The sequence below is a fragment of the Apteryx mantelli genome, chromosome 15, assembly GCF_036417845.1.
Source record: "Apteryx mantelli isolate bAptMan1 chromosome 15, bAptMan1.hap1, whole genome shotgun sequence".
In the NCBI taxonomy this organism is placed as follows: Eukaryota; Metazoa; Chordata; class Aves; order Apterygiformes; family Apterygidae; genus Apteryx; species Apteryx mantelli.
Window position 1 is genome coordinate 19,034,656 of NC_089992.1, and position 15,431 is coordinate 19,050,086.

Below are 15,431 nucleotides of genomic sequence, written 5' to 3' on the forward strand. Positions count from 1 at the left end.
TTTGCTTAACTGAAGTTGTTAGAAAATTTTGGTTTTAATGTTTCTTTCTGTATGACAATAAGCCAAAACCTTTGTCCACCTGCTACATCTTCATTAAAAATACAAGGCAGTTAATATCAAAGTGGTATTGCAGGCAGGTGCACATTAAACACACGTGCAGGCCTGGATATACATATACTCACAAACAAACACACACTTTTCAATGCATTTCTGGAATGAAAGACATTTCTTTAATACATGGCAGTAAATGGTGAATAAAGTTGTACTACCATGATTACTAAGTAAGTCTATAGTAACCTCTGTCTTGCAGTAACTAATGACACTGGAGGTACACTTTAACAATATCAACCAGCATTTCATATCCCACCTCTTCCCCCCCCAACCCAGTTTACAGTGTAGTAAAAAAGTCATGATTATAACAGGCAGTAACAGCCAAAATAGTGCACGTTTTCTAGAAACAACCTAAAAAAAGATAAGCTTCTTTGTAGTTTTTATACTTTTGCAACATCAAAATGGCATTAACCGTATCTTGTTTGGAAATGGTGAACAGAAATTAAAATTTGAGTGTGTGTGTGTGTGTGTGTGTGTGTGTGTGTACATATGTGTGTATATATGCATGTCTGCACCCTGTAAAGGGAAGTTAAAGAGATGTACTCACACCTTAAAAATTACTTTTGAAAGCTATTAAAGATGTTTGGAGTAGTACCTACTGATGATAAGGCAACTGTGTAGAGTAGAGAACATCTACTTTAAATTTTTAGTACCTTTGTTTCAAAAGTAAATTCCAAAATGTAAGCTGTTTAACTTACTAGTTCAAGGGGAGGAAAAAGTACACACGCACACGCATGCACGCAGTAGTCAGTCAGTTGTTGAAATTGCCTGGAAGGCAAGGGCCATACGGCCACAAGGAAGCAGAACCTGGTCTGCTTTTTTAGAGGAACACAAACAGACCCCTTCCTTCCCGCACCCCTTACCCATGAGTTACCAGTCCCCCCCCCCCCCATGCTTACCACCAGCTCAGCCTTTGCTTGTCCAACTCCCATTTCTGAACTGGAAATTTTTAAGTCTGTTTGGCAAACAGATATTTAGACAGGTTTTTGTTTATTTTAAAGCCATAGTATTTCTCTGCCCTTCCCCCTCGATCCCCCCCCATATAATATATATAAAATACAAAGACCATCTGCAGCATCTATACACATCTTAGAACTGAAATGTAAAAATTTCTGAAAAACTCCTTATAAAAGATAATCCTGTTTAAATATAGTACCCTTTTTTCCCCCAAAAGGGTACTAGCCTAAGCATTAATTTTTTTTTTTTTTTTTAATTCCACCAGCTGCCTAACTGGGTGGAGCAATTTATTTACACATTTTTTTGGTACCTTTAAACCAAAAAAGTTATTCCTTTAAGGAAGGGGGAAAAAAAAAAAAAGACTATAGTTTTAAATGTAATTTAAAAAGGAAAAAAAAATAGGTACCAAAAGACAATAAGCACACAGGTTGAGGTCTTTTATGTCAAGTATCAGGCCAGGGGAAGCAGTTAGCAAGTTAAAAACCACCACAAACGCAAACTAAAACATTTGAATAATGAATTGAACAAGTTAGATGGCGGCTCCAGCAAGCTTGTAAATAAACAACAACAGTTTGTGGCCCATGTAACGTGCTCAGACAGTCTTGCAGCATAATTAGGCAATTGAGGTGGATACACCTTTTCTCCTCACAAACAGTTGACCAGAAACAATCTGGCTAAATCTCATAACATGCACATGCGCGCACACACACTCACTCACTCACCACTCACTCAGCTTCTTTGCATAAAAACAGGTTTCGGGGGGTTTGCTTAGTTAAAAAGAGGAGTTGTCTTTTTTTTTTTTTCCCCCCCCTCTCACACCAGCTCACCTTCAAAACAAAACTGCCCACTTACCCCCACCAAACCAAACACAGTGCGAGAAAGCAGCATGCCCAGTGCCCCCAGCAGCTGTGTCGTTAGTTTAGGTAATTTTCAGCCTGCGGAAAACAGGCTCCTGTACGCACTGGACTTTTCTAGCACAAAGGTTGCACCTATAAGGCCACTCCAGATGCATATTCTGTATAATAAACAGTTTTGCAGTCTTAGACATCCAAAAACCATATTATTGTGATATAGGCTGTGCTGAAGATCAGCTTGCTTTTGCACACAAGCATCTCCACATTCTTGCTCCCCCACCCCCTTTTTTTTTAAACTCTCATATACTGCATGTTATCATTATACAGTTTTTCCTAATAACTAAGAGTGGCTCCTAGTCTATTGTAAAAGGCATTAGGTGCCTTAACTTGCAAGTCAAACCCTGAACAGAGGCCTAGTGTTGGTTCAGTTCCATAGCTTTTGTGTTTTATGCAGAAATCGGATAATATACAATACGGACTCACCGTTAAGAGGAAGTACTGGACAGAGAGGCATCCTCCTGTCATTCACCCATGCCTTAGTCTATGAGAGCAATGTACTTTTTTTTTTTTCTCCCTCCCAGCACGCTTCTCTCTCTCTCTCGTTTTTCTCCCTATGAAACCTGAGGCTTTTTCAGGCACAGCTCCCCCACGAGAGGTATCACTGAAAGGTTTTACAGTAGTGGGGAGGCTGTTGCATGAGGCAGAGGGAGGCTGCTGGATTTAATTCCCTCAGGCAGTGCTATTGCACTGTCCGTATTGGCTAGCTAGTATGTAAAAAGAAGGCACCACTAACAACAACTCTTCCAGTCGTGACACCAGCACACTGCTACCAGCACGCCTCGTGGATCTGACCACTCAGAGCCTGGCCTCCTTTCTGGAACCCAGCAGGGCTCAAGCACGAATTCTGCCAAAAGTGACTTCATCCTACTCTAGGATGAGGAGAGGGTCAGGGGAATCAGGATCTGTACAGGGATATAACGCTGGGTATTCGAGGTGCTTAAATAAAAAAGTGAGGCACTCATGAGACTTACAAACAAGCTTAATCTTAGAAAGCAAAACCTGGTCTCTCCTGAGCTGGCCTTCTGTTATTTTCAGAAATGTGGAGGGGGAGATGAGGGTGGAACAAGACCTTACTGTAACAATCTATTTTTAAAAGTTGGTTGTTTTTTTTTTTCAGCTGCATTAGAGTGTTCTTGCTACTGTTTCTTCTCAATTAAAGGCACTTCTAAGGCTACTATAATACCATTATCTACAGTAAATGTTTTAAGGTTAACAGTGCATTGTCCTGAAGTTGATTCCTATGACCTAAAGGCAAGCTCCTGACAAAGAGCATGAATCTGACTAATTGCTAGTGAATACATCTGAGGAGAGAAAGAAAAGGGAACAAAAAAAACCCTATGGATGCACACACTGCATTAACATGTTTGTAGGGTGATCAAGTCACAGAAAATTAGTATGTACGTACGCATATATGTACTCTTCCTTCCTATATACTATAAAATAGTTCCCAGATTTCTGCTGTCAATTTGTGTCCGCTACACCTAATTCTACTTTGATTTGACACAAGATTCATTTCAGTCACAATCTGAGAAAACAGTTATTTCAAACACAATCCTCTCTAATGACCACACCAAGCTTTTCTTTCAATTAGCAAATGAAATGCTCCATCTCATATAATGAGCCAAACTGAGAATATATAAAAAGATTTAGGGATCAGAAACCAGACAAGACATGTAGATGAGAACTACCGAAGACAAAATTGTGCGATTTGAAGCATGATTCGCTTTGCTTTTAAATATTTGTGCAAAACTTACGTAATATTCGTATATAAAATTATTACAGCTTCCAATGCCGCATTTAGCAGTGTTAACTTAGAAAAGACAAAATGATCTGCTATATTCTCCCCAAACCTTTAAAGCCTCACATCATCTTAGTCTTCATTTGCAAGTGTCTCAGTGGATAGCCAGATTTTGGCACCACTTAAAAATTTGCTTAAAGGCGTTCCCAGAATGCTCCGTCTGCATAGGTTCCCTATAGGAGAAAACGGGAATGAGGAGGAGAGAAAGTCTGGGGCCCCAGAAGTGTCATTCAAACCATTTGCTCTGAAGTACATCCTGCTGTGATCCAGTTCCGAGCAGTCACCTTGCAAAGAAGAGTTGCTTTTGTATTGTCGAAGATTCCTGTTTAACATGTCTACTTCATCAGCCAGCAAAGAGACTTTATGGAAAGCAGTGATGAAGCCACCATGATTAATTTGGGCCTCAGGAACCCAGCGGAAGTAGCACAGTTTCCACAGTTTTATTTGTGTTCCAGAGAGATGGGGTAGAATTACGCCATGCAGATCAACAGGCTTCGCAAACCAGTCTCTGAAGTACTGTTCCATGCTGTTACTCTGACTCTCTGTTTGCTGTAAAAAGTCTGGTTTCAGTTTTAGTATCAAAGAGTTTCTTCTCGGAAAGAACTCTTGCTCAACGATGATTCCATTCTTTAATGCTGGGGGGACACCTCTCAAGGTTGAGCTATAGTTTTTCTGCAGAAGATAAATACTGTTAATTTTCCAGCTTTATGCTCATTTACAACTTCAGAGTTCCCTGAGATGCATCATCCAGATAAATGAAGTGACCTCTAAACACTTCTGAGCTTATGAGTCACCACTGCATGGCTCACAGGGCAAACACTGGGACCACTCTTGGCATTTAAAAATAAACACATATGTTTTCTAACTTTCAAAAACAATGAATGATTGACTCAATCAGTATTCAGTAAAAAAACTGACAACCCTCAGCAAAAAAGGAATGTCATCACTTTTCTATAAGTGAAGTAATGTAATTATTGGCAGTGAGCCCAGTCATATCAGAGAATGTCCTGGAACGTAGCAATAGCCTTGCGTTCCACAACTGAGATCTTTACTTCCATAGAAATTCATTTTTGTGGACATTTTTTAAGCTAAAAGAGGTAACGCTTATTGCTACAATGAGGTTGTAAAGCACTACATAGTTGCAAACTGTTGAGCATAACATTTTACAGCTAAGCACAGAAACGGTCCATTCACGGACAGACAGCACCATCGTTACCTTGGAGCGTTTAAAACTTTTCACGGCTCCATTCTGTACACACGGTGCGCTCTTTCCAATATACAAAGGGTTGTGAAAGAGCAAGCGATCCCTGCTTGTAAACTGAAGAGACCAGTCCCAAACACAAGGAAATCTGAGGCCTTTCTCATCACCCAGTTGGATGTTTTTGCTTATGGCAAATTCCTGCAAGAAGTAACATTTATGCATATTAAAAATTAAATAAAATAAGCTTATTCACAAATCTGAAATACAAAACTGCATAATTATTGGGTGAAAAAGAGCAGGAATATAATTTAGAGGCAGCTGCAGATTAAAGCAACAGAACAAGATGGTCGACTGCTGGAGAATAGGGCTGTACTCTGCTTTTTCTTTGTGCAACACAGAGGCAGGACTAATGCTTACTTAGCAGAAATGACTTTCAATTATATATTAAATTACTTATTTGTTTAGTCTTAAAAACACAAAAGTGTTATTTTGAGAATACACTAATGATCTCTCAATACTCTATTTCTTTGTAAGGCAGCTACTACCTACAACTTTAAAGGGAAGCTGTTTAACAAAACTCATTAAAATTTACTTTTAACGGCCATCGTGTTTTCTACACAGAATTCCAGCAAACTACAGTTTTCAAAAACATCTGACTGGTTTTCTAAATATCTTTATATAAGCATTCATTGTGCATTATTACTGTAAACATTCAACTAACCTGCCACTAGGTATTTAATGAATTAATTTAATCAACTATGTAAACAATTATGTCATATGAAGAGATTTCAAAGTTTGCCTGAAACCTGAAATTCTACTTATTGCCTGTCATTCTACTTTACCAATTCCAAAAATATAAATCTGTTTCCTAAAGGAGTACCACTAATCATGTAAAATAACAATGCTTTTCTAGGAAAAAATAAAAAATAAAATTAAAAGACTTTCTTCATAAACATTTAGTTACTGTCTATGCAAAGATCACTTGAAAGGGACATTCTGATCACATTCATCTGGGGAGTTGAATATTTTGCCCTGAACAGTGTGTGACATTTTGAAATACTAAGGAATGCCATTTAGCTTAGATGATGTTATTTTCAGAACGGCAGGCTTAAGTCACTTATTTGAAAAGTAGGTGTAACGCTTCATACTCACTGTGCTTTCCTTTACTCGTTGATGCGGACAATTGAAAAGGAAAGTGCCAAACAATGAGATACGTGCACTGTCGTACAATATGGTCAAGTACATTTCAGAAAACTCAAAGGCTGCTGGGTATTGTTCTAGCAGCTGCCAAACACAGTCAAGAAACATCAGGAACAAAGGAGACTTGGAAAAGAAACAGAGTTATTAGATTTACATCAGCTTTTCCCAAGACATACCTATTTATTTGCAGTCAATGCTCTCATTAGGGTATTTAGCTACACCTCTGTTATGCCCCTTAACAGTGTAAACAATTTGAAGCAGAGTATTATATTTTTCATGATTTCATGCAACTGAAATACCTAGTATTTCTGTTCAGCCACTTTCATGAGTGATTGTGTCAACTGACTTGCTCAGCATTACCCTTCCACAGCTTTCCCTTTGAGAAGCCAATCACTTTTTTCCTGGTCTCTTAGTTATGTAGCTACAATGTGCTTTGTGTCATCTTGTAGGTCCTTCATCATTTCCAATCATTTCCAGTCCTTAAATGAGCCTTCCTTACTACTTGGCCTTATTTTTATAATCTATACACTTCCTTCTTGTTTGAAATGACTTGAGAGCTTGTGATTCAGCCACATTAACTTCTCACTACATGTTCAAGCTATTTCTGCACTGGCCCATGAATGGCAAAAGTATAAACCACCATTTATACAAAGCTTTAAAAATATTTTCCTCTTCCCAGTTTTACCCTTCTATATGTCCTTTCCTAGGGTCAAGTTGCCTGCTATCTCATTATTCCCCCCCTTGGTATTTCAGGTCCTTTTACCCCTTCACTTATTTTGTCTGCCTAGCGCTCACAGGGTCATCAGTTTATCTGCTTGCTCCACTCTCTGAGGGCACCGTTCTTCTGTTTCTCTTGGGCATTGTCCCTGGAAAAGGCTGCTAACTTAGGGTCCTCTTTGTTTCTAGTAACCATAAGATTAACTGGAAATACTGAACATCAAGCACTGTGCTACCCTCTATTAATCTGCTTGGCAGTTGTGCATCAGTATTCATAAAGCTCCAGTGCTTCTCTACCAGATCACTGCTTTGAAAAGCTCAGCATATTGGTATGACTTGGCATTCCCAAAAACGTTGGTGAACAGAAAAGAGATGCCCTTGGTAAAACAAACAAACAAAACACACACACACACCCCAACACACTCCTGAACCCCTTTTAGCCTAAAATATGGGCTGTGTTAGCATTTGTAACCGTGGGACACTTTCATGTATAAAACTGTAGCAACATAAAAATCCAGCAACATTTGATTTCACCTAGTGTTTCGCTGATTCTCAAACGGCTACAGAGGATAAAGAGAACTCTATTTTGGACAAAAACTCATTTTTTCTGACAGCAGCTTCATGAATTTGGAAAGTATGAAAAACACCTTTTAGCTTACATTTCTGTGTGACTAAGTGTTCGGGTTGATATTAATTGCCTATTGTTATCACATACAAGTACAATTCATTTTACCTCTTTGTCAGATCTCTTTAAGTGGTTACACCTATCTAAAAACTGATATCCTGCCATGACCCATTCCTTCTGTATTAAGCTTTGAAATCCAACAATTGTTCGAAAATAGGGATCCAGCATGACTTGAATGAGAGAAGCAGAAAGACAGCTCAGGTCTCGTCCCTCTTCCTCTGTGAATAACAGAGAATGTATGAAATATATATACATACACAGAATTATATCTCAAAGAGCAAAAAAGCAGCAACTAGGTTTAGTGTTTTTCTCTAATTCTTTTAAAGCATGCTTTTCATTGTTGTTACTGTTCTCCCAGTTTCAAAAAAAGAGAGAGAAAAAAAAAACAGCTTTATTTTCCTGAGACTCATATTATAGTAAAGATTCCTGCAGTATCCAGCAGAGCAGTGCCTTTATCAAGAATCAAATACCCACCCAAAACCATGGCATTTACAGCAAGATGTGCTGAAAAGAAGGGTGTTCATGTTGCTAGAAAGTTTCAACATATTTTCCACCCTTGGAACAATAAAATACTTCAGGCTAACATTTTTTGGACTCTTTCTGTAAATAATGCTCAGAGAAGGCACATCGTTCATCTATCACAACACTGAAGCAATTTTAAGAGTCCATTATATGGGCATAGTGTCATATATCAGCTGAACAGCTCTTGTAAAAATTACAGAATTTACAAAATTTCTGATTTATATAACAACAAGTTTTCCAAAGTCCTTCTGTTCTGAAATATCTTTGCACATACACAACAGCGGCCAATGTTAGTGAAATGCTTTTGTATATGCAACCTCTGAAAAAAACTGATATTGCTTATGCAGGGAATATTAGCCCAATTAACACAATGTAATAGTTCACCCTATAGTTTTGATTTCATTTTTTCTCTGATAATGATATAGTGGAAAGACTCAAATACTCCCTTGATGCTATGGACTATGCTGCAGTTCAGATACATAATAAAATATGCTTCCTTTCTAGATCCTCAGATGCCTGAAATATTTAGAAATGATGGGTTTTATGTATAAAGGTTACAATTTATTTTATCTAAATGTCTTTTAACTACTTTATCACACTAATGCTAAGAGTTATGGCATGCTACATGGTTATATTACCTTGCAGAACTACGGAAACATGCTTACATTCCATCATATACACAAGCTCAGCAGAATGCTTAAGAAATGATCTAGGCAAGAGAAGAAAGTGATACAACAATTAATACCATAGGTTCACTCTGTATATAAAAAAAAATTAGGGATATCTGTATTTATTAAAATAGAGAATTCTTTAATTGATTTACTGCTTAATTAACACTGGTGAAAGATTAACACATCCCATCATTTTAGTAATGGTACCAACCTGATATACTCTAACCAACGAGTATTTTCCAGTGAGGACAGCCACTTCTCTTCTGTTTCTTCAAAAGGCTCTGCAACAAGGAAAGTAGTAACATTGCAGAATAATTTCAGATAACTATTCTGGTTAACGAGATCTGTTAGAATTGCTGTATTTCAAGAAAATAACCACTGTGAAAGAACTACAGTGCAGCCTACCATTAACACACAGCTGTTTGAGTTTGATATGTGCAGCCTGGATTTCCTGGATGCTGGGGAGATACTTGTCCAAATCAGACTTGTAAACATCACTTCTCTGGGGATGGCTTCGAGTTATTGCATTACAAATCCTAATAATAACAAAAAAAAAAAAAAGAAACTGTTAGTTTATTATTGGAGAGAGGAGAAAGAGTCTTTTAAGAAATATTCCAAAATCTACAACGGCAAACAACCAAAAACATGCTTGTCATTAAAAAAAACATGTCCTAGTTGTATTTAGGAAATATACTGCTCCTGCTACAAAGCTACTGGCTCAAATATTTTTGACATTTGCTAATTATAAAAAAGAAAAATGCAAAGGCTGGATCATTGAAACAAGTTATAGATTAAATAACTCATCATTATTCAATTTTTAATTTTCCACAGTTTTTAGAAAGGTTATCTATGCTAAATAAACAGAACACGTATGAAGCATACAAACCAGTAAATCTGACAGAGATTCAAATAAGACTCAGCTCCAGCCTAACAGATGCAATACAAGATCTTCAAAAAGTCTCCCAATAAATTGAGCAAAGAAATATCAAGCTAGTAAACTACTTACACTAGGCTCTAAATGCCTTCATCTTCCATCAAGGACAGGGAATACAAAGTATTTCACAGAAATACTGTATGCCTTGTGGCACTAAATCTATAAAACTGTATTTCTACATTGACACAAATAAATTAAATAATTCTTACTGTGTCTTGCTGAAGCAGGTTAAGAAATTCTCCACCAACAAAATTTATGTTATAATAATATCAATGCAAAAGATAAGTTTAGTCCTAAACTAAGTATTTATCAAGAAATACTGTCTTTCTGAAACATCAGCATGTTGTACATGTACAACCTTTAAAACTTGAAAAAATAGTCATTATTCCAACTGAAATGGACCTTGAATAGAAATTGTGCCAGAGCTGTATTCAGGGCTTTTGTTTCTCAAAAGCTATCACACTGGAACATTAATAAACAAGTATGATCTCAATTATGAATTATGCTGTGTGTTACACACAATCACCACTTGCTTTATACTATGTGTCCTGTTAGAGGACAACTTTATCCAATTGTTTACCTTTGATCAATCCTTCTTTGTTGCAATACATCTTTAATGTTGGCCATTCTTACAAGAGCACTCCCATTAGGGTGATTCCAGGACCATAACTTATGTGGGAAAAAAACAAAAGGAACAAACAACAAAAAACAGTTTAGCGTTGTTCCATGGGAAATGTTTTTTTTTAATGCTGCGCGAAACTATGTTAATTTGCACATACATCTTTAAGATAATATTGTATGATGACCATGAAGAGTAACAGAATAAAGATTACACTTACCGGCATTCGTCTCCCAATAAAAGAGTAAGAGTATAGCTTAAGGTCTTGATCTGCTAAGGAAGATGGGACCACAAAGTATTCTGGAAGGCTTGGGGAAAAAACATGATACAAAAGGTTACTTTTTCCCTAAGGACTGTAACAGCTTTTCTCTTGTTGCACTGCTGGTTTTCCAACTCTGTTAATAATGCACCAGCCCCTAATGCATTGTTCTATACATCTGCAGCATTTTTTTTGTCATTATTGGTGCAGCTCAGATGTATTTGTTTAGAAACCTGCATGTCTCAGAGGGAAGCACAGAGGCATGATAGCAGCAGATGCCAGATTATAAATGTTCCCAAAATACTACATTTCTTATAATGACAACACCTGCAGGATTTTTCAACTGAGGGCCTCTCCGCAGAGCGGCATGCTTAGGAGGTGAAGTGCACCGGTAGGTAGGATGGAGGTTTTGGTAGAGGAGATAGGCACATGCTGGGAGACAGGAAAAGACAGCATGATTGCCTTGTTTTTTCTCCATGCTTGCTTGCATTATAAGAAAAACTTACCAGGTAGATATCATATAGCCTTCATTCACTGAACATACTCTCCACTCTGATGCACCTGTCCTTTTGATTTCTCTATCCCAATCAGAGTAAGTTTCAAACAAAGGTGTCTGCTGACCACTGGCACTGCTGCTGCTGCTGCTGCTGCCACCACCTCCTGGGTCTATTCTGTTCACCTTCTTTGCTAGGAAAAGAAAATTTATCAATGCATATTAAAAGAAAAGAGAAAAAGGAGGAAAAGGAAAGCAGAGGAGGAAAGCAGAGGAGGAAAGCAGAGGAGGAAAGCAGAGGAGGAAAGCAGAGGAGGAAAGCAGAGGAGGAAAGCAGAGGAGGAAAGCAGAGGAGGAAAGCAGAGGAGGAAAGCAGAGGAAAGTAGAGGAAAGAAAAAAATTGAAAATTTCCTTCCTAATTATAAAAGTGAGAAATTAGCATCAGGATTGACATTACCTATTTTTATACTAAACCAGATCAGTGATTTAATGACAGCCTGGCAATACATAAAAATGCAAATGTATTTTTCCTGCTGTTTCAACAGAGAAGAAATGTAAAGCTGATATATTGTGTTGCTTGGCAGAAAACAAACCATAATCACAATCAGGAACAAATGTCTTTAGTCACAGGATTTCTCTCTTCAACATGCCAAAGTTATCCATGTTTTAAAAATATTTATCCATTATACACTACTACCTAACTGAACTACCTTATGAAGCAAATAGAATAAATATTATATAATTTCAACAGCTTTTTCCTAGAAATTGCTATTTAGAAGCGTTATTACATTCAGAAAATGTAAAAGGAACAAACTGTTGCATTGATAGCAAATAAAATAAATCAAAACTGTTTGAAAAGGCATACTTCCTAATGTATGACAAAAAATGCCCTTCCATTTTGTGCCTAGAGATCAAGAAGATACCCTGTTACTAACGCAGAAGATGCCTTTTGCTGATCATTCTTTAGGTTCCAAGGAAGCAGTCAACTGTGTCAAAGGAGATTACATTTTTTGATACTTGGGAATACATTTTTAGTTGAAAGTTAAACAAACTGAGACCCACCCCTTCTATCTGCCCCATGAAAGCTCCTAGCTTTAGCGGGCGTCTGTAAAGCCGTAAGTGCCTGCTCAAGCGAAGCAGAGCACAGGCTTATGGCTCTCCTGGCCTCTTCGTGATTATGTTTCCTTTCTGTTTATACTTTCTGTATCTATCAGTTTCATTCTTCCACTGGTACTCAGACTACTTTTTATGTTTTTCAGAAGAAAACTATATTAAAATCAGAATGAAGTAGTTGTTCAAACACAGTGAACGGAGAAATATTATCATTAATGGAGAAATATATATCATTACACTTTTACTATTTAATAGCAGGAAACACAATTATGAACTATATACTGGGGAAAAATGATGTACATATATACAAGAGCAACGCAGGCTCTTTATGGTCCCCAAGAAGCACAAAGACAATATTTCAGCTTTTACTCTTTCAGGGCTAGCAGGGAAAGAGAGCTGTAAACCACAGTACTGGAATTGTAAAAGCAAAGCCAGAGATCTACGCCACAAACATCAGAGTTCGCTTTACTGTGTGGAGACTTTTCAGTTAATTAAAAAAAAAAAAAAAAAAAAAAAAGTAGTTCAAGCTCCTTCCTCCAACAACAGCAGCACAGCAGTACAAATAGCTTTTGCCGTTCCTGGTCTGCTGCCGCAAAGGATCATTTTTTACCCACCTTATGCAACTCTTCTACTAAATTTTTTTCCATATAGCAAATGGTATTTTAAGGACAGAGTAAGGGCAACTTTGTGACAAACGAACATTTTGCTTACTCTCTACTTTAACACTTCAATGTCTGCAAATTGGCTTCCTCCTTAATACTTTAAAAAGCTAAAGAAAAAATACATGGACCTTAATAACTGCCCAAGTTTTACCAGGTGAGAATTTGTATGTGTAATTATGTGCACAACGTAATTATGTACACATTTCTTCTGCATATTTAGAGCAGTCATGTAGGCACCTGCACGGAAGTATACAGTTTTGGGCCAATTTGAAGCCCTGAACTCAAGTTCCACAACATTCAAGTTTTGTAACAGGCAGATCAATGGTTTCTAATGCCAGCTGCTGAGTAAGTATTTGAGCACCTCTGTGGCACTTTCTGTCCTGGGAGGCTTGTTACGCTAGAACTGCTGGTTTTGAGCTGTGTATTGGCCGGGGAACACTAAGCAGTGACCTCACAGCATTACACTAGAAATCACGATCCAAAGGCATCTTTTTCAGGCTTACCTAACTGACAGGGTTCAGTTGGAGATTGGCCTTGAGCAGAGAGGGTGTGCTCCAACTCAGCAGGGGTGGTGGAGGTTTTGAGTGGGAAGAACTGCCTAGTAAGCCTCTAGGAAAGAAGGTATGGAGTCCCAAGTTGCACAAATCCTCCTGCAATACCACCAGAAGAGAAACTTATTCCCAACAGAAGGGCAGGTGAACAAACCTGCCTGATGGGAGATTAGCTAGGTACCTAGAGTACTAATAAAGACATACAATAGGAGGATTGAAGCGTGAATTGAGAAATGAGTATTCATACTGACATTGGCAGTTTTGTTTTGTTTCAGACAGGAAAGACATTTCTTTTGATTTTGATAGTTAATGTCTATCCCAATGATTGACTTACATCCAAAAATAAGAAGTTGGTGCAGGACAAGCCAATTTAATTATCCCTGGAGAAAGCCTCAAATGCTTTTTGCCATTGTTTCCGACTAGAAGTCTCGCTAAAATTACATATTACAAAATGGGAAAAAAATATATTTTCATGCTTACCTGGATTATGATACATCTCCCCAACATATTCAAATGCAAAGAGGAGCTGGAGATCTGTTGGCTGAGAATAATGAGCTATTGCAAGGCACACCTAGGAAAGAAAACATTTATTATTAATTATATACATAAAAATCATTGCTATTGGTTATGACAGCATGAAATAGGCAGAGCAAAAGTTGAAACACTCTTTTGATGGTTTATTTCCATATTAGGTTTGAGCAGAGCGAATTATATTTAGTTAAACATACTAATATTTGATGAGAGGACATTACTGTAGTCATAGTAGGTGAGTTCTTGATCTTCTATCAATAATGATTACCAAGCAAGGGTGAACTAAGTTTTTGAAAGAAAGGTCAGAGTGCAACAGTCATCCCCAAACATGATTCTCTGTATAAGCAGCTACTCACAAGGACTGAGAGCTGCTAAGCTGTGCAGACGCACCCACATATGGACATGGGAGGAAAACAGAAAAAGAAAAGAGCTGACACACAGATCATGAACAAGCACAGCAAAATCTCATTTGCGATTGGTCTTCTGATACCAGAGGAACAAAGAGTACTTATTAGTGTAGCAGAAGAATACAAGAAAGGCTATTCTGAGCAGGCTCAAAAAGTCCAGTCCAGCACTCCGTCCCTGACAGCAGTCAACAACAGATGCTTGGGAAAGAGAGTAAAAACAGAGCAGGCCTGTAGTGAAATTTTACCAGGATATTTTTCAGCAATTTGCTGCTCAGGGACTTTCTAAACTGAGATCATGTCTCCGTATTCAACAGCTTTTGGTGGATATTTCTCCTACAAAGTTGTCAGTTGGTCCAAGAGGTTTCTGAAGTGTGGCTTCCCTTTGCAGAAGCCCTATTGGCTCTTCTGCAAAATATCATATTTAAACAAAGTATTGTATCTAATTATATTTTTATTATAGCTTCCACTAATTTGCCCCATATAAACTTACCAGTCTGTAGTACCCCAAACTTAACCCTCAGAAATTTCTCTTCTTGGAAAGGAAAATAAAAGGTTGTTCTTTGAAGACTTCCAGGACCTATGTCCATCCTGCATCTTACTAGGTTGCATTCCAAAAATATGAAAGGCATCAATGCATATAAGCACAAAGCAAATTGCTTGTCAATGAAGAATAGCTTTTTCCCCAAGCTACTTGAAAATAAGAAGTAATTCATGGTGGGAGATGTTCTCTTCCCACTAGTCACATCTCATTTGTCAGCTGGATGGCATGCCACATATTCTCCGTGAAACTCCTCTTTCAATAAAAACTGAGTTTTTAGCTTAGGCTCTTTAGTCAAGTGTGAGAATCTACCATTAATTAAACATGCCAGTAAGCACCCCTTCCCCACTCCCCAGATGATCTTGAGAACTAAAATATCATCCAGACTTTCTGAAGGTAGCTAAATGTCGGCCTCGCTAGATTTTGGCCTGGCCCTTACAGCTCCTGCCTCAGAGGACTGGCGTTCATCCGCCACTGAAAGCCGCCCCTCACAGCTGGATGCCCGTGGGCTTAGCAAGCTCCAGCACGGTCTCCGCGGTCTGACGCAG

The 15,431-nt window shown here is 38.0% G+C and overlaps 1 protein-coding gene across 1 annotated transcript in view; it reads right to left on the reverse strand.

Moving 5' to 3' along the window:
• Positions 1-1,011: 1,011 nt before the first annotated feature.
• MTMR10 (myotubularin related protein 10) overlaps positions 1,012-15,431 on the reverse strand; it is a 40,840-nt gene continuing 26,420 nt past the window's right edge. The window contains exons 6-16 of the mRNA XM_067305347.1: positions 13,888-13,978; positions 11,095-11,275; positions 10,550-10,637; positions 10,291-10,379; positions 9,182-9,312; positions 8,988-9,057; positions 8,744-8,814; positions 7,632-7,801; positions 6,134-6,304; positions 4,997-5,179; positions 1,012-4,452 (exon numbers count right to left, since the gene is read on the reverse strand). Coding sequence (XP_067161448.1) covers positions 3,853-4,452; positions 4,997-5,179; positions 6,134-6,304; positions 7,632-7,801; positions 8,744-8,814; positions 8,988-9,057; positions 9,182-9,312; positions 10,291-10,379; positions 10,550-10,637; positions 11,095-11,275; positions 13,888-13,978 — 1,845 coding nt within the window. The 3' untranslated portion in view covers positions 1,012-3,852. The remainder of the gene's footprint in view (positions 4,453-4,996; positions 5,180-6,133; positions 6,305-7,631; positions 7,802-8,743; positions 8,815-8,987; positions 9,058-9,181; positions 9,313-10,290; positions 10,380-10,549; positions 10,638-11,094; positions 11,276-13,887; positions 13,979-15,431) is intronic.